Genomic DNA, 18,907 nt, shown 5'->3' with positions numbered 1-18,907 from the left:
GAAACAAAAGTAAGTCAACCAGTATATTAATTAGTCCTCTAGACTCAAAGAATCAGCATGGCAGTATGCACATAGAACCAAAAAGACTTGGGTGCAAGTGCTGCCCCTGACACATCCAGACTATGTGACCCTGGACAAGTCACTTAAGCTCTTAGTGCCTGAGTCAACTCTCTAAACCTCTAAGTTACAGAAAAGGGTCTAATCTGCATTGGTGGAGAGAGTTCCCTCATCATAGTGTTCCCCATACCAAGAAAAGCGTAGGTACAAACCTGATCTATCCTTACCTTCCCAGATTCATAACATTTTCAAGCATAATAACTATGTGATCTATGAATTCATTGAATTCAGAGGAAAAAAAATATTTGAAAAGAATGGAACCAAGAAGAAAGTACTGTGGCACTCTATAGTAGGGCTGATGGAAGGAAAAACTTCTTTAAAATTCCTTAAAAAAAGGGGGGGAGGGGGTGCAGCTAGGTGGTGCAGTGAGTAGAGCACTGTCCCTGGAGTCAGGAGGACCTGAGTTCAAATCCAGTCTCAGACACTTGACACACTACTAACTGTGTGACCTTGGGCAAGTCACTTAACCCCAATTGCCTGCCTTCCCCCCTCCAAAAATAAAATGAAATAAATTTTTTTAAAAATTCCTTAAAAAAAAAAACAAACCCAAACCCTGCTAACTTATAGAAAGGAGATTTTTAGTCTCAAATGACAGAGAGTAACTGAGTTCTGCTTAAAACTGTGATATTCAGTGCCTTGCAGGAATATTTTGTTCTCATGGATAGGGCATACCAACATAATAAAAATGAAATAATCTAAATTAAGTTAAAGGTTTAGTGCTATAACAGCTAGCATTTATGAAGTGTTTAAGGTTTACAAAGCACCAGCGTTTTTGGATTCATCAAACACTAAGCTACCAGGCTCATTTGCTTCCATGTGCTATGTGCCTAAACTGTTCCCCTTTAACCTGTAATCAGTTCCAAATCATTTGGATGACTACTACTTTGTGGTATAGTGTGGGATCTAGTACTGCTAGCTAGCCATTGGCTCATGTTTTTCTTTATTTGCATTAAGATTCCTGAATTCTTTTTTCATTCCAACAGATGAATTTAATCATTATTTTTCTAGTTCTAAAAGGTAGACCTTTGTGTTTTATTGGAATGGCATTAAATAAACAAATTCATGTATATAATATTGTCATTTTTATTATAATGGTTCAGCTTACCCAGGTGTAGTTGATATTTCTCCAGTCATTTAGGTATGTCCTTATTTTCATAAACAGTAATTAGTGGCTATAGTCATATAGCTCTTATTTGTCTTAAGACTCTGAAATATTTGATAATTCTGTAGTTATATTAAATGGAATTTATATGTTTTCCTGCTGGGCTATACTAGTAATATACAAAAGTGCTGATAAACTTGTATGGGTTTATGTCCTACAACTTTGCTAAAATTATTGTTTAAACTAATTTTTAGTTCAATCTAGGATTATCTACGTAAACTATCATATTGTCTGAAAAAAGTGATTATTTTGTTCCTTCTTTGTCCGTCTTATTACCATAGTTAGCTGGTGAAACCAAATGCTTGCCTAAACTGCTGCGGACTTTTTCTACTCTTACCTGAGACTAAGGGATCTTTCTGTACTCTTAAGCACTCTGATTTCAGAAACTTCTGCATTTCAAGTTGAAAAATGTATTAGAATAAGGAGCCTTGTTTGGACAGAGACAGATTAAGACTCCACGTTTGGCCGTAAGTGGAATTAGTTTAAGGGCAACAGCAAGCCCTTCTTTCCCCAGGCAAAATCAAACATTTATCCCTCATCCAGAGAACTAAAATTTTACCATCTTAAAATGCAGATCTTTCTGGAAGATTAGCTGGGGGTGGAGGGTGAGAGAAGAAATATTAAGGCTTAAAAGGCACTTTCATAGACCATTAGTGCTGGAAAATATTAAAAAACATACACCAATGTCAGCCAGAAAGAGAGGTCCCATATATACAAATACATTTACAGTAGCACTTTGCGTGGTAATAAATAACTAGAAACAAAATAGATATTTACTGACTGGGAAATAGCTAAACAAAATGTAGTACCTGAATTTTATAGGATATTATTGCATTGTAAAAAATGATGACTATAAAGAATACAGAGAAACATGGGAGAGCTTACATGCACTGATACAAATGGAAGTAAATAAGCAAACTAGGAAAAGATTACACACAATAACTATAGCAATGTATTAGTAAGACCAAAACAATGAAACTAGACAGAGAATAATTATATTGACCAAGAAGTTTGTCTATGGAAAAGAGGTGAATAACTTCATCTCCCTGCCAGCTTTGCAGGGTTGGGTGACAAGGAGTGCTGAACAGCATAAATAATGTGTATACTATGGGATTTGGTTGATGTGTGACTGGGTTCTCTGAACTGCTTTTTTCCCTAAAAACCCTTATTTTTTATTGGTTATTACAAAGGATAGCTTACCGAGAGGAGGAAAGAATGATATGATTAGAAATTAGGGCAATCTAAAAATAAAAGATATCAATACAGATTTTAGAAAGGTTTTTTTTTGGTTTTTTTTCTTTTGCCTCATGCTTTTTAAAAAAGCAAACCCCCTTTTCTTTCTGGAGGTCAGCAATAAGGTCACAACCTTTTTTGGCATCCCCTAAATTACTGGGCAAAGAAAAATCCTTTTTTAAAAGTAAGTTTTAATTACACAAACATAGTTATCCCAAGTATCCCTCCCCATTTCTGACAGTCATCCACTATAACAAGCAGTATTTTTAAGAGAAGAGAAAAAATTAGCACAACTGATCAATACACCAAAAAAGGCCACAAACGTGTAATATATAACCCCTGTGGATCTCCTGACTCCATGAAGAGGTAGATTGGAGGTGTCCTTTCACATCTCTTCACACAAGCCTTGCTTGATCATTATAATTTTGTTGTGTTTACAAATTTTTATTTTTTTAAGAGTGTAGTTATTTGGGCATCATCAGCTGGGGAGAAAAATAATTGCTGAAGGTAAGTATGGCATCTCTACAAAAGTATCCTGTTTTGTCTACTGGGTTAAAGAGAAAATAAAACACACCTAAGCCATACCAGTTTTGTTTCCTTTCCAGAATGTTGCTGTTATTTGAGATTGAGAAAAGAGAAAATAAATGGCTTTGAAACTTATCAATTTCCTATCAATATCAGTTGTTGGGTATGCATATACATTATCCCACAATGCTACTTTTCCCTTTTGAACAGAAAGAATTCTGGGTAGAACTCAGACTACACTAATCGGTTTTTCAAGAAAGGAAGTAATCACTGAATAAATATTATGTTCTGACAGTGTGAAAAAAAATGAACTAGAAAAGGAACTTGACTAGTGTATAAATTAATCCAATGCGATGTTATACATGGTAGTTATATGAGATTCCATGCCGTCTTGGGGAGGGAGGGGAGAAAATCTGGAACTCAAAATTATGTGGAACCGTGTGTTGTAAACTAATAATAAAAAAAAAAGGAAATGGGAAACCACTGCAGTAGCCTTGCCAAGAAAACCCAAATGGGTCCAAGAAGAGTCAGACTCAACTAAAAAATGACTGAATGAGAATAAAAGCCTTTCCATTGACATTGTCACAGTTACACTGAACAGTTTGATTGGTTCGGCTCACTTCATTTTGCATCGGTTCATGTAGATCTTTCCACGAGTCTCTGTGTTTATCACACAGTGTGGAAAGATTTTAAGGCCACCTAGAAGGCTACTGCAATGGTCTAAGTGTGAGGCAATGGAAGTGAAGACTCAAGTGGTGCCAGTGTCACAAGGGAGCAGTGCGTGTACAAAAGAGATACGGAGAGAGTGAGATTGACAAGGTGCAGCAACAGACTGGAGATGGGGAGCAAACAGGGGAGGATGAATACTGGAGTATAACACCTAGGTTACATGCCTGAGTCATTATTAGGATGATGATTCTCTCAACAATAAGGAAGTTAGGAAGGGGAAAGGCCCTAAAGAGAAGGATAATGAGTTCGGTTTTGAACACATCTTTCTTGGTTCTTCTGCTTATATGACCACTCCTCAGTGTCCTTTGCTCACTCTTCAATCAAGTCATGCCCACTAATCATGAGTGCATACCAGTGTTCTCTCCAGGGTCCACTTCTTTTCTTTCTCTGTTTTATCTCATTTTGTGATTTCATCAGCTCCAGTGCTTAACACAGTATCTGGCATAGATTAAGCACTTTATAAATGTTTACTGAGTTGGAATGATTTCCTTGCTGTAGTGAGGGCCCAACTGAGATTATGTGACTTAAATTTGGAATAGATCCAATCAGCATGGTCATGTGATTTTCTCCAGCTGTGTTTAGCAGTATATGAGTATGAGCAAAAGCAGTAGAGAGTAGGAATAATCTAAGGGTGAGGCTTGAGAGGGTAAGATCAATGACAGGACTTAAAAGAATAGTGTAGAGTTGAACTGCTTCGCCAAGGTGTCAAGAAAGGGAAGGGAGAAAAGTATGCCAAAATCTCCTATCATGATGGCAGGAGGGGAGGAAGAAAGGGAGTGATCTAGACCCCCGAACTCACTGAGGAATTAGGGGATGAGCCTAGAGGTCTGTAGACAACAGCCACCAGAATTTTGCTTGAGTTGCAGATAATGATTGAGTACAGCTTAAAGGAGGAGAGGTTATTGATTAATGGGAGCAGAAGGTGGGCTCTGAAGTAGCAATGAGAGGCAAGAGATATTCTGACACCCCTACCTCAACTAAGTGGGAGGAATAAGTTAAAGTGCAATCAGTGCTGGAAAGGGTAGCCAGAGAAGCTGTTTCATCAGAAGGGAGCCAGAGCCCAAGGAGAACCAAAGATAAGCATGGAAAAGAAAAAGATTGAAAATGGAAGCAAGCTTCTTACTTATGGAGCAAGGATCAAAAAGAGTGGAAGGAGAGAAGGCAGCTTCAAATTGGGATATTGGTGGGCAAGTTATGGTTGAGAGAGATAGGAATAAGGAAGCTGACAGTGTGGGGCAGTGATTCAGAATCACTAGGATGGAGAAGGTAGAATTGGGTGGGAGGTTGTTAATCACAGCCAGTCAGGTCAGCTACCAATATCCCTATGGGTTTGGCCTCAGGTTGGAGTCCTCCTCTGTATGAGGTGACTCTCTGCTTTCCCTGCAAGCAGGCCAGGTTATCTGTAAAGGGAACATGATGGACTGAATGGCATTTCTCTCCATCCAGGCAGGCAAAAACAGGACAGGTCAGGAGACAGGTGGATGAAATAAATGCTGTCTTTCTCCCCTGTATTCAGGAAGAGGCCAGGGAAAGAGACAGCAAGACAACAGAACAGTTCTCTCTGTCGCCTGTAGACATGAAGAGTCTCCAGCCATGCAGCCAACTCAGGCACTTCTGGGGTATGTTTGGGGGCAATGCTTATCATTTGTTACTTCCTATTTTAATGAGTCACTATGATTCTCCTTCTGTGGTTTGACAGGCACTTTGTGGTTTGGACTTCCATCAGCCTACGGACATGTCAGTAAGACAATGGACAGCAGTTGTCAACTCTATGGAGTGATTCTGTGCTTTACAAAATCTGTCTGTAGTTCTGTCTCATTGCCCAGTCTCTTCTGGGGGAATTTGTGGTTTGAAACGAATAGACCTCGAAGGCTAAATTCCAGTAGTACAGAAAATAGTTTTTTGTTTTTCTTCAGATACATAAAACTATTCAGTCCCTTAAGGTCTAAATACCGGAATTTTATTTTTCTTTCTGTGGAGTCATCTGGCAATCTAATCAACACCAGGATTTTGTTCCCATCTATATGCAGAGGAGCCACATACTGAGCCAGTGTTGATCCTTCCTTGGTATTTTTTAGTCTACCCAAAATGATGTAGTAAAAAGAACACATGATTCGGAGGGAAAAGAACTAGGGTCACATCCCAACTCTTACACTTTCTAGCTGTGTGCCCTTTGGCACAGGATGGAGGCTCTGGGTCTCAATTTCCTCATCTGTAAAATGGGAACAGCAGCATTTGCACAGTTGCGGTAAATACTCAGAAATTTAAAATACCCTAAAGATGAGTTAATGCTCTTAATACAACCCGTCATTTAAGGGAAAACCACCAAGACACTGTTCCTCAGAGCTGTTTCAAAAACAAATACACAGACCACTGAGTTGACACTGCCTATAGTTCTAGACCAGCGGGCACCCACCCAATCAGGGCAACGGCGCTGGATCTCCGGGCGCCGCCGATCATGAGGAGCCAGATCCAGGAGGGTCGGGGGCAGGGGACATCCCTGAAAAGCCCAGACACACAGCTGTGCACACAAACATCCGTGCTTCAGGAACTGAGGCTGACTGCCGGACAGTGTTCAACAAGCCACTCTTCCTTCCGCTACAAACATACCCTTTGCTTTCACCCTCGAAAGGCTGCCCTTAGAGTTGCCATCAACATTATTATTTCCCTTGGACTAAAACTGCGTGGGGGTGGAAATGAGCGTGATTCGACCCGGGATTCCGCACCACAATAAGGAAAGTCCTCCCATGGCCAGATGCACATCAGTAATTACAGGGAATAGCAACAGGGACTTAGTAAAAAAAAAAAACTAGATGCCTTTTTTCTATCCCCTTTTCAGATTAGATGGGCACAGTTAGACAAGTTACACAGAGAACAATACTCCCAATCCCATGACTATATCTCTAGCTTTTGGAAGTACCTGACTATGGGAAAGTCATGTAGTTTGATATAAAGAAATTATATGCGAAGCTTAGGCACCAGGGATCTAGTCCTAGCATCCTCAATGCCTTCTTGGATAAACTGAGAAAAATCATTAAATGCTTAGGTTTCATTTTGTCTTTCTATCAAAGAATGCTAGTAGCAATAGCTCACTTTGCTTATAGAAAAAAAGAATAAAGCTGAAAAAGAGATTCTAAGGGATATTTCTTGGAAAAAAAACTCAGAAAATATTTTGTAAGATCTATAAGATCTTCTGTCATTGTTCAGTCGTTTCAGTTGTGACCAACTCTTTGTGACCCCTTCAGGGGTTTTTTTGGCAAAGATACTGGAGTGATTTGCCATTTCCTTCTCCAGCTCATTTAACAGATGAAGAAACTGAGGCAAAGAGGGTTAAGTGACTTGCCCAGGATCACATCACTAGTAAGTGTCTGAGGTCATATTCGAACTCAGGAAAATCAATCTTCCTGAATCCAGGCCCAGAGCTCTATCCACTGTGCCAACTAGCTGCCTCAAATAACATCTTATAACATCTAGGTATATATAATTCAGTACATAATGTCAAGATCCAAAGGTACAAAGCGATGGTTTGTTTTAAGAACCTAGCAAGCATTCAGAGAAATTCTGAACCTTTTCACTTGATTGCAACTGAACTTTGCACTCTCTAGTTCATTTCACTGTGATCTTGACCAAGGCTTCCACTGATTTGGGTTTTACTTTTTCATTTGCTCTGCTTGGCCTTCACTTACCATCTCCTCTGAGTATTATGCAAAAATCTGACCCAGCTCAAACTCTTGGATTTGGATAAGCTACTATGACTCGCTTAGATGGCAGCATGGTGTAGTGGATGGATATAGTTTTGGCCTTCATTTGGTCAAGAACTGGATTTTAATCCTGCCTCTGAAATTATCTGTGCGGCCCCTTACAAAGCCCTTATCCTGTGAGCCTCACTTTCTTATTTAAAAAGTAGAGATAAGAGTAGCACAGATCACAGGCTCATTGTGAGGATTAAATGAAATATTAAAGTAAATATTAATTATAAGCCCAGAAGGGTTTTTAAAGTTTTCGTTTAAATGTACCCACCTTAGAGGGTTGTTACTAGGAAAGGGCTTAGCTAACTTTGAAGTTAGCTGGGGAAATGTTGTTTATTGCTCCTGATAGTATGGTCGTTACTAAGGAGGTCCATGCTGTTACATGGTGATAAGATCAATTTTATATGAGACATGTGTGTATATATATATATATATATATATGCTTAAAATACATATTAATAGTGATCAATACTAATACTAATTGGCAGCGGAGTGCTTAGACCTTGGTTTGAACCTTATGCCTGACATTTACCAGGTAAAAGTAAGCCAATCTCTTAATCTCACAGAGTTAGTTTCCTTATCTATAAGGTAAGGGTGATAGTAGTTGCAACAGTTGCACTACTTATCTCACAGCAATATATTTTATAAACCTCAAAGTTCCAAAATGTATATTTTAGTGTAAAATGCACATTTCACAATGGCTCGTGACTTCAAGCATGGTTCAACTTCCCAATTATAGCTCTCTGATTCCTGAGCCTCCTAAGACCAATATCACATGTCTCAATGGCAGCAAGTAAAGGAAATCAATTAAACAAACAAACAAATAGACTGAAGAAGGGGAAAGAAGCATAAGAGTTATACTATTCTAATTACACAGTATCATGATGGATGTAATTTCTCTTAAATTAGAAAATAAATTCTAGGTTCACACTCCCTGAAGGATTTAAAATATTAGAAGATTTTTTATGGTTGTAATCACAAACTCATTTCTCCAGCCACTACTGGCCATATCTAATTAGGGTGAAGTATGTTAATGATACATCCACAAAGCCTAGTGACATCTTCAGTTGTGATATTAATTGCATTTAAGAAAAGAAGCATGAATTGCGTTTATACAAGCTAATTAGTATGGGTTTGCTAATTAATACTGGAAAGTCAAACTGCCTTTGTCTTGTCAACTGTAATTAGCTGAAGCTGTTTAAATTTCTACTTTCTCCCCCAAGCAGTAAACTGACTTTTTTTTCCAGAAAAATAATAATTGAGTCATGGGCTGAAAGAGATGGCACCAGTTATAAGAGAAGTAGATGTTTAACACAACAAACACTGAATAAGTTCCCACTATGTACAAGGGACTGTTCTGGGTGCTACTGACACACAAACAAAAACAAAAAAAGCAAAATTGTCATTATCTTTACTGAGTTTATAAACATTCTACTGGAGCACACAGCATGTTAAAAAAAAAAAGTATACATGATCTTTTGAGAAGGGAAAGAACACAAGAATTTGGGAATCAAGAAAGTTAAACAATTTGCCCTAGCACACAGATAGCTGGAGAGCCCGTCACAACAACCTAGTGGGTCTTGGAAACACTATGATTAAGTAACAGTGGGTCATTCTTTCCAGAATTTTGTCCCCCAACATCTGGCCTAGCTACTACCTTGGTGAACTGGGCTGAAGTAGCAAGGGCTTGTAGTAAAGTGGGAGGTAGGGGTCATTTTTTTCATCATGATCCTGGTCATGTCCTTCCAGCGAGACAAAACTCCTCACTCAGGATCTCCCATCTGCCTATGCTGTATCATAGCTGCCATTCAACTTGGCATGGAGAGTGTCTGGCACAGATAATCCTCATGGGGGGCAAGGGAGGATGCTTTGGGTAGGGAGAAAAGTTAGAAAAGCATCCGATTGTGCCTAGCTTATTTTTCCATTTACAGAAATAGAAAAGCTCAGCACTTGGCACAAAGTAAGTATTTAATAACTTTTTTTTTCATTTATTCATCATTCATTCATTGCAGAGATCAAGAGTCTTCCTGAGGGCCATAAGATGGACTGTCTCATGGAAAGTTCTAAAATGAACGGTCCCCATAACAGGTGGTGAATGATTAGTTGTCCAAGGCACTGGTTAAATCCGTGCAGAGACCCGTTCTAGCAAAGCAAAGCCTCTTAGTTACCAAGACTAGCAAGGAAGGAGTCAGTGAAGTGCTCTGTTATCATGTCATTTCCTGTCAGTGGTTCAACAACAATGGAGAAGGTGAGCAGCTGCAATTTTCTCCAAGCTCTTTCCCTGCCTTTGTACAAATTAAGCTTACCGAATGGACTAGAAATCAGGAGCATTTAGTGAGCACTTCCCCTGTGCGAGGCATTGTGCTAAGTAAAAAAGGATGTAAAGAAAGGCACAAGACAGACCCTGCACTAAGGGAGGTCTCATCTTGCAGAATGATGAGTTTCTAGAGCTCATGAAGTCCAAGAAAGTGGATGGGAAACCTATTAAGCATTTTACTATTAGATGTTGTGCTAATAAGTGAAGGACATTTAAAGAACAGTGGATACGTGGTCTCTGCCCTTAAAGGAGACAACCTGTCAAAAAACCCAACAAACTACATATATATATACACACACACACACACACACATATACAGAAAGAGATATAAACATACAGAAATCTAGAGACATGGACAGATAGAAGGATAGAGAGAGAGATGAGGTGGAAGGGTAATATCAGGTGGAAGGCATTAGCAGTTGGGGAGGGGGAGGGGTGCAAGGAGAGGCATTGGGAAAGACCTTCTGCAGAAGGCAGGATTTAAGCCAAGTACTGCAGGAAGACCGAAGCCAGAGATAAGGGAGAACAGTTCAGGTAGAAGAAAAGTAGCACCCAGCTCTACCACTAACGTATAACTTTGAGAAACTCTGTCTATCCGTGCGCTTCCTCCTCTGTTAAGTAAACCGACTGGACTAGATAATCTCTGCAGTTCCTCCAGCTTTAACACTATAATTCTACATTCACTGAACAACCCATCTGTAATATACTCCGCAGAGTACCAAAGGGAGATGTAACAGAAATGAAAGGCACAGCTCTTCACCCTCGAGAAGAAAATTTAGCTGGGATGTTCGAGAAGCACATATGGATCATTATGACATATTATGGTTTGTCATCATTTCCTAACCAGCTGTTTTCCTGGACTTCATGATCTCCAGAAACTTATCATTCTACAGGATGGAATAAACTTTGAAACTCTCCCTCCTCCCCCTCCCCGTCAAGACCCCCCCCCCAATTCCTGCTGGACTTTGTCATGCCCCCACACTGGTTACACTCCCACCTCCCTTTTAAATACTGAACTCCCCATCAGACTGTGAGTTCCTTGAGGGCAGAGTCTGTCTTATTCTTTCCTTTGTATTCCCAGCACTTAGCACAGGGCCTGGCCCACAGTTGGCACCTGATAAATGTTTACTGACTCTGATTCCTGATTAATCTACCACAAACTGAATATATATTTGCAGAGAGTACTCTGAATGAAGGAATAATATAAGAGGGATGAATTAATAAAGGGATGATGTTTAGAGTCCACATTTGGGAAATGGGTCTGATAAAGCTATGGACTTAAACACCTATCTTCTTAATCTTACTCTGGGGAACGCAGAGTATTAGCAGAACAAGAAGAAGCAGAGTTGTCACACAAAGTTACTGTGTTCTCTCCAGAAACTGAGTGGAGACCCAGTGGGCTGTGTGACAGTGCCTGACAGGTGTTTATTCCATTTCACTTGTAACAGCAGAGAATGGCCATTCATGGGATCAAGCTGCAGAAAAGCAATATCTATCTACATCAGTCAGAACTCAGGATAAGAAGCAGCCTTTCTAAGTCTCCTCAGTCACCCTAGCTCAGCAACAAAATAATAAGGAATGTGAGGGTGAAAAATCAAGGGGACAAAGCAGAAATCCTGATCTGGACAACAACAGGTGGAACAAGGTTTTGACACCTAAAATCTGAGTCCTGAACACAGAAAACAAGGACAGCGAGAGCAGCCACAGAGTGAAAGGGGAAATGGACTGAGGCCATACCCTGCAATCACACATTAAGGGCTCCAAAAGAGAGGTGGCCTGGGAGAGGAACATCGAATGCACTTTTCACATAATATCGGCTTCTAGAGCTATTTGTGTTGGCATCTTATCTGACCTCTACTACTCTGTAACCTTCATGAGACTTAATTCAGCTTGTTATTTCTCCTGGTTTCTAAGACAGCACTCTGCACAGAGAAGGCACTTAATAAACGCTATTGGGACGTACTGTCTTGTAACCTACTGTACTGCATCATTTCACCAAATCTCTACCACTAAAGGTGAGGATAGGAAAGAAAGCAGGACAGAAGAGGGAAGAAAAAGTGCAGCAAGAATCAGAAATTAGAAAACCTAAGTCCTAAGCTGATCCTGTCTCCTAGCTCACCACTTCACTATGGCAAGATACTTTATCCCTTTATATTAAACAATTCCTCCAACTATAATGAGGGACTTGACTACAGGAACCCTCCCTCTCTACTCCCCTCCACACCCTTGATATTTCACCTCCAGGACAGCACACTCAATGATGTGTCAGAAGGTACTTGATCATACCATTAGGCCAAGTTACGAGGGGCCGGCAGGGCCTGGATGGGACAGCAATTACACATGCGAGTCATAAAGCAATACAAGCTGATTCCACTAGACTCAGAAATATGTCCTAATAAATCCACCACGCAACCCAACACATCCAACTGATTACAGCTTAATCTGCAACCGACAGAGACAGAGTCAAGGGCCTCTTCAAAGCACAACAACTTAGCTACCCAAGGATACATTGGTGGTGCTGACTCCAAATCTGTGGTGTGTGGCATCCAAAAAAGACAAGGCATAATGCCAGCAGCCTTTGTCCTTTATCTCTTGACCTCCTGACCAAAGAAATAGCACCAAATGAGTCGTTGATTTCTTCTTCTCTAAAACCTAAAGTAAAGCAGTCAGCTAATTGGATGCCATGGAAGGCCTCTTTAGGAGGCTGGGGATTCCAGACTCAAGGACATCTTTAGGGGCAATTTCTGAAATGTTTCTAACCACACTCCACATCCTTCTCATGTGGTTAGAACAAATTCATTTCTAATTCTTCTTGGCCTTGTGCACATTACAGGAAACAAGGCCCTCGGGCATGTTTCGATTCAGGTCAACATTCAGGAAGAGATGCATGTTGACATACACAACATCGGGATCTCCCTAGGGTTTTTTTTTTCCAAATGGATGCAGCAGTCTTTAAAAAACACATCCCTCCCCAGTTTCTTTAAAATCGATAGAAAATAAGCTCTATACTTATGAGGCCTCAAAACCTGCTAAAAAAGATGAATTACTGACACAGTCAGAATCCAGGAATGAGGAAGTCACAGGACAGAAACCTAACTGAGACATGAGTTGGCTCTCTGTCTAAAACTGTTCTTACTCCTATTTATCAAATACCCACACCTCAATTAACTACAGTAAATAAGGGAAGCAAAGGTATAGCCAATTTGGTATCAGAGTTAATCCAATAATTCTCTAAATTTGGTTTTAGAGTATGGGAATAGATACATTCTGGTAGACACATGATCACCCTGTCAGAAACCGTCCACTTCCTGGTGTCAGCACTTTATGTTGTTTGTCCTTCATTCTCAAAGAGGACCATGACATCAGGAAGATGATGCCAAGACTTGCAAGTGGATTGGCTTTAAGTGAGGGAGGGCTGTGCAAGGTCAGCAGCCTCACTCTCTCCTCAGAGGTTTATAAGCATGATGTGGATGGTGGAGGAAGGGGTGGGAATCCACTGATCAACAGATTCGTGTATTCACCTCCCCTCATTCTGGAATTTGGTGGTTGCAGTCATCTCACTTATTGTAAAGGAAAATCTAAGCGGTAAAAACTAGAATTGCATGCAGAAATGACAAATTATAATAGAATAAGATTCAGGATATTTTTCCCAACAAAATGTGATGCTACATATGAGCATTTAAAATGTGAGCAACAGGACCAGACACTCAACACAGCTCAGATATTTAAAAAGACAAATCAAAGCAGACGAGTAAAGCTCTACCTCTAAGTTTACTTGAAGTCTCTTATGATATCCTAAGTTTACATAAAGAGAGCAAGTGAACTATGTGGTACTGGGTAAGAAATAGGGTGGTGGATCAGTGGAACAGATTAGGTACACAAGATACAGTAGTAAATGACTATAGTAATCTACTGTTTGATAAAGCTGAAGGCTCCGGCTTCGGGGATAAGAACTCATTATTTAACAAACACTGCTGGGAAAACTGGAAAAGAGTGTGGCAGAAACTAGGCATAGATCAGCATCTCACACCATATGCCAAGATAAGGTCAAAATGGGTACATGATTTAGACATAAAGGAGATACCATAAGCAAATTAGGAGAGCAAGGAATAGTATACCTGTCAGATCTATGGAGAAGGGAAAAATGTATGACCAAAAGAGATATAGAGAACATTATGAAATACAAAATGAATATTTTTGATTACATTGAATTAAAATGGCTTTGCACAAACAAAACCAATGCAAACAAGATTAGAAGGAAAGCAGAAAGCTAGGAAACAATTTTTACAAGTGTTTCTGATAAAGGCCTCATTTCTAAAAAGAGAGAGAGAGAGAGAGAGAGAGAGAGAGAGAGAGAGAGAGAGAGAGAGAGAGAGAGAGAGAGAAAACTGAGTCAAATTTATAAGAATACAAGTCATTCCCCCATTCATAAATGGTCAAACGATATGAACAGGAATTAAAGGTATCTATAGCCATATGAAAAAATACTCTAAATCACTACTGATTAGAGAAATGCAAACTAAAACAACTCTCAGGTACCTATCAGATTGGCTAATATGACAGAAAAGGAATATGATAAATGTTGGAGAAAATGTGAAAAAAATTGGGACACTAATGCATTGTTGGTGAAGTTGTGAACTGATCCAACTACTCTGGAGAACAACCAGAAACTAGGCCCAAAGTGCAATCAAATTGTGGGTACCCTTTGATACAACAATCCACTACTAGGTCTGTATCCCAAAGAGATCATAAAAAAGAGGAAAGGATCTACATGTACAAAAATACTTATAACTACTCTTTGTGGAGGCAAAGAATTGGAAATTGAGGGCATGCCCATCAATTGGGGAATGGATGAACAAGTTGTGGTATATGAATGTAATGGAACACTACTGTGCTATACATAAGAAATGATGAACAGGCAGATTTCAAAAAAACGTGGAAAAACTTACATTAACTGATGCTGAGTGAAGTGAGCAGAAGCAAGAGAACACCATACACAGTAACAGCAACACTGTGTGACGATCAACCATGATCAACTTAGCTCTTCTCAGCAATATAATGATCCAAGATAATTCTAAAAGACTCATAAGGGAAAATGCTACCCACATCCAGAGAAACAACTGTGGAATCTGAATACCAATTCAAGCATATTATTTTCACTTTTTTGTTTTTCTTTTTTGTTCTGTTTCTTCTTTCACAACAAGACTAATGTGGAAATATGTTTAACATGATTGCATATGTACATGTCAGACTGCTTGCCATCTCAGGGAGGGGGCAGTGAAAGAAGGGAGAAAAATTTGGAACTTAAAATCTTATAAAAAATGAATGCTGAAAACTACCTTTACATATAATTGGAAAAAAATAAACTATTTACTAAAAAAAAAAAAGAGGAAGTGGAGCAAGAAGACATATTATGAAGGAAATTTGCTGCTTCCATTAACCCTTTCAAACCAAAGACAAACAAATAGAAGGAACGAGGGCTCAGGATCAAGGAACAGCAAAGATAAACTTGTCAAAGTACAAATCTCTTGCTGAATAACAAGAGAAGGGGGTAAGCAAACAAATCTTTTGACCTGTTTGGGTAAGATGGCACTCTCCCACAAGCAGCAAAAATCACTGAGCAGGACTGGACTGACATGCTGGGGAACAAAGGTTTATCATAACAGTACCTGGCAGAAGAGTATGCAAACTTACCATTTCAGCTCTTTCTTTCTGATTCCCCAATTCTTCTAGGGCTTGAGATAGTTGAACCTTCAAAAAAAGGAGAGGACAGGGTTAAAGAAAGAGCAAGTCAGTATCTCCAAGTTACTGTATGGGCTTACACTTATTGATCAGACCTTTCCACAACCTTTAGCTTCAAGACCTTCAGAGCTCCTGATGAAGTAAAGTAGTACCATTTAATTATAACCATATCAGAACTCAAGTGACAATGTGGTTCAACGGAGATGAGATCAAAAATACATAGGTTCAAGTCCCAGCTCTCACACTTGACCATGGCCAAGTCACTACTCTTGAATAAGCCTGAACTTTCTCATATGTCAAGTGGGGAGAACAATATTTTCCATGGAAAGGTTCTTAAAAACAAAATGGAAAAATTTATATTTCATCCTAGAGGCCAAGAGGAGCTGCCACTGGAGTTTACTGAGCAGAGGAGTGACATGATGATATCTTCAGCTAAGGAAAATCACTTTGGAAGCCATGTGGAAGATGGACTGAATGGGGAAACCAATTAGGAGATCACAACAACAGTTCAAGCGAAAGGTAGGGAGAGCCTGAATTAAGTGGTAGCTGTGTGAATAAAGAAAAGAGGCCAGATGCAGGAGACGTTGTGGAGATAAAAACGCCAGGATTTGGCAAATGACTAGATGTCTCGATGCCAAAGTTACCAACCTGGGAGACTGTAAGAAGGATATTGCAATTAGGAGGAAAAAGGTAAGTATGAGAAAGGGGTAGAATTGGGAAGGAAGGACAATGAGTTCAGTTTCGGACATGTGGAGTTGTCTATGCGATAACCAATTAGAAACGTACAGTTGACAGTTGATGTGTGATCGGCAAATCCTCAGCACAGAGATGATAACTAAGCCTATGGGAGTGGATGAGCTTACAAAGAGAGTAGGGAGAGAATGCCCAGGCTGAGTCATGGAGTTCATCCACAGTTTGGAGTAGGATATGGACAATGATACAACAAAAGACTGAGAAGTAGCAGTCAGACAAGTAGAAGAAGAACCAGGAAAGAAGAGTGCATAAAAACCCAGAGAAGAGAGAGTATCCCATTGGAGAAAGTGGTTAATCATGTCAAATGCAGCAGAGAGATCGAGGAGGCTGAGGACGAAGAAAAGACCATTAGATTTTGTAATTAAGAGGTCATTGATAATGTTGAAGGGAGCAATTTCAGTTGACTGATGAGGCTGGAATCCAGAATGCAAAGGGCTAAAGAATGAAAAGGGAGTGGACACAGTAAGCGTAAACAGCTACTTCCAGATGTTTGACTTAGAAAGAGAGGAGATAAATAGAATCGTAGTCCTGAGCTATCTACTGCTCAGCGTGATATTAGATGTCAAAGGCCAGGCAAGTTCATTATATCACCACTGACTAAGCTTCTGTATCCATCCAGGTGACTGTATGAAAAAATTGGCAATGCATACCATCATGTACCCTTGAAGAGAAAGTTTTAGTATCAAATGGAAGAAAGGCAAGCCTTCTCAAACGAAAAGAAATTTCTTAAGGGAATGACACTATCAAGAGAGGGGCATCGATAGGACTCCTACAGTATCTCATGGGGAGGAAATAGATACAAATAGGAAGTCTTAGAGATTACAAAGAGAAAGGAAGATGATGCTTTACTATTAGAGGATGCAGGTAGAATCCTGATAAATGAAAATTCTTCAGGGAGGGAATGGAAGTGAGGAGAAATCTGGAGGTAGAAAGTACTTCACTCACCTCCTCACATACTAGGGCACATAATAAGCACTTAATAGATACCTCAGTTTAGTCAACTGAAACAAAGCCTCTGAAAAATGTCATGCTGGATTATTCCTATTTGTTTCCTTGTGCCATTGTAGAGTGCCTTACCTTAGGGGTATTTTTTTTCTACCCCTCTGGTAATACTTATTAAGATATACTGTTTAACAGTTATTTCTGTATATGTCTTATCATCTTTACTAGACTGTAAGCTCCATGAGGACTAGGACAGTGCTTCATTCATCTCAGTATCCACATAAATACAGTGCTTTGCACATAAAAGGCCTCAATAAATGCTTGCGGAGAGGAGTTATTTGGCTTAAATAAATCATTTCATATAACTTTTGAAAAGATTAATAGAAAACAAAATCCAAGTAGAATGTTTCTCTCATACGAATAAATAAATATTCTTGCTATACTTGGATATTCATTAAAATCTCATAGCTACACCTCTGCACTGCAAGAGCTAGGTTTTCTAAGCACTGTAAGTAAAAGCAGACAAGAACTGTTGACCATATAAAGCAATAAAAAAGAAAAATATTAGCTACAAAAGGAAACTCACTGAAATAATACCAAATATAACAAACAAACAAACAAACCCCAAACTACCCATCTAAGACTTCGACATGTAGTCTGGGGAATATAAGACTGAAATCCTCCAAGCAAACATTGCAATTACACACAGTCCCGCTGGCCTCAGCCTCAACTCCCAGCAGAAGCACCAAGAAAGTTGCTAGTCCTGCCTGGGAAAAAGCTGTAACAGTAGCATGTTATTAAAACACTCTGAGCTCTGACAGGATGGATGTGGGTTTAGCATAAGCCTAGAACTGAGTGTGAGGAAATTAAATACAGTCAGTAAACATGCCTGGAGATGTTGGGTCTGGATAGAAGCGGGGGACGAGAACAAGAGAGAGAAGAAAAATTCAAGAACAAAGAAGAAATAACATTTCCACAAGGTCAGACGCTAGAAAACCAAGGGGACTGTCTGTAAATTCACTGGCACCTGAGAGTAAATTTTGCACAAATATTTAATCAGGGAGAATTATATCAACACCAAGGCAGCCCGGGAAAAAAAAACCAAACAGAAAGGTAATACAAAGCATATTTTGGCAAGTGTGTTTGCAAAAGATTTCCTTTAGGATGAGAAACAGTTTTTTCTAGGGTGGACTAGAAGAGAATGAATGTGTTGGAATAAGTCCTTAAGTATGTCTAGGAGGCTTATCACTGCATGAAGAGGTTTTGAACCTACGACTTCTTGGGCTAGCAACAAGAGAATACAATCACTGTAACACTTCATTCTCAGATGTTTTACAGGACTAGGCAATGTCACTGCAAGGCATAATCCGATGAAATCTGTCGGGGGGAAACTGTTCAATCCTACAGAAATATTTACAAATTCATTAATAAGCAAGTGCTGAACAGCTAGACTCACTAACCCAAGCTTTGGACCCATGCTGTATCTAGTACCTGCATTGAGTTTTCTCTCAAGAAGTAGAAGTACACACACACACACACACACACACACACACACACACACACACACACACCTGTTTATTTAGGTGACTGATATTCTTTTAAAAAATTGGAAGTGGTCCCAATTGGAAGTGGTCCCCA

At 39.6% G+C, this 18,907-nt stretch overlaps 1 protein-coding gene across 1 annotated transcript in view; it reads right to left on the bottom strand.

Moving 5' to 3' along the window:
* MAD1L1 (mitotic arrest deficient 1 like 1) overlaps window positions 1-18,907 on the bottom strand; it is an 882,417-nt gene that overhangs the window by 395,297 nt on the left and 468,213 nt on the right. The window contains exon 13 of the mRNA XM_036741311.1: window positions 15,527-15,583. Within this exon, the coding sequence (XP_036597206.1) occupies window positions 15,527-15,583 (57 nt within the window). The remainder of the gene's footprint in view (window positions 1-15,526; window positions 15,584-18,907) is intronic.

The sequence above is a fragment of the Trichosurus vulpecula genome, chromosome 1 (assembly GCF_011100635.1).
Source record: "Trichosurus vulpecula isolate mTriVul1 chromosome 1, mTriVul1.pri, whole genome shotgun sequence".
Taxonomy (NCBI): Eukaryota; Metazoa; Chordata; class Mammalia; order Diprotodontia; family Phalangeridae; genus Trichosurus; species Trichosurus vulpecula.
The sequence above is the reverse complement of the archived record's forward strand: the minus strand, read 5'-3'. Positions and strand labels throughout refer to the sequence as shown.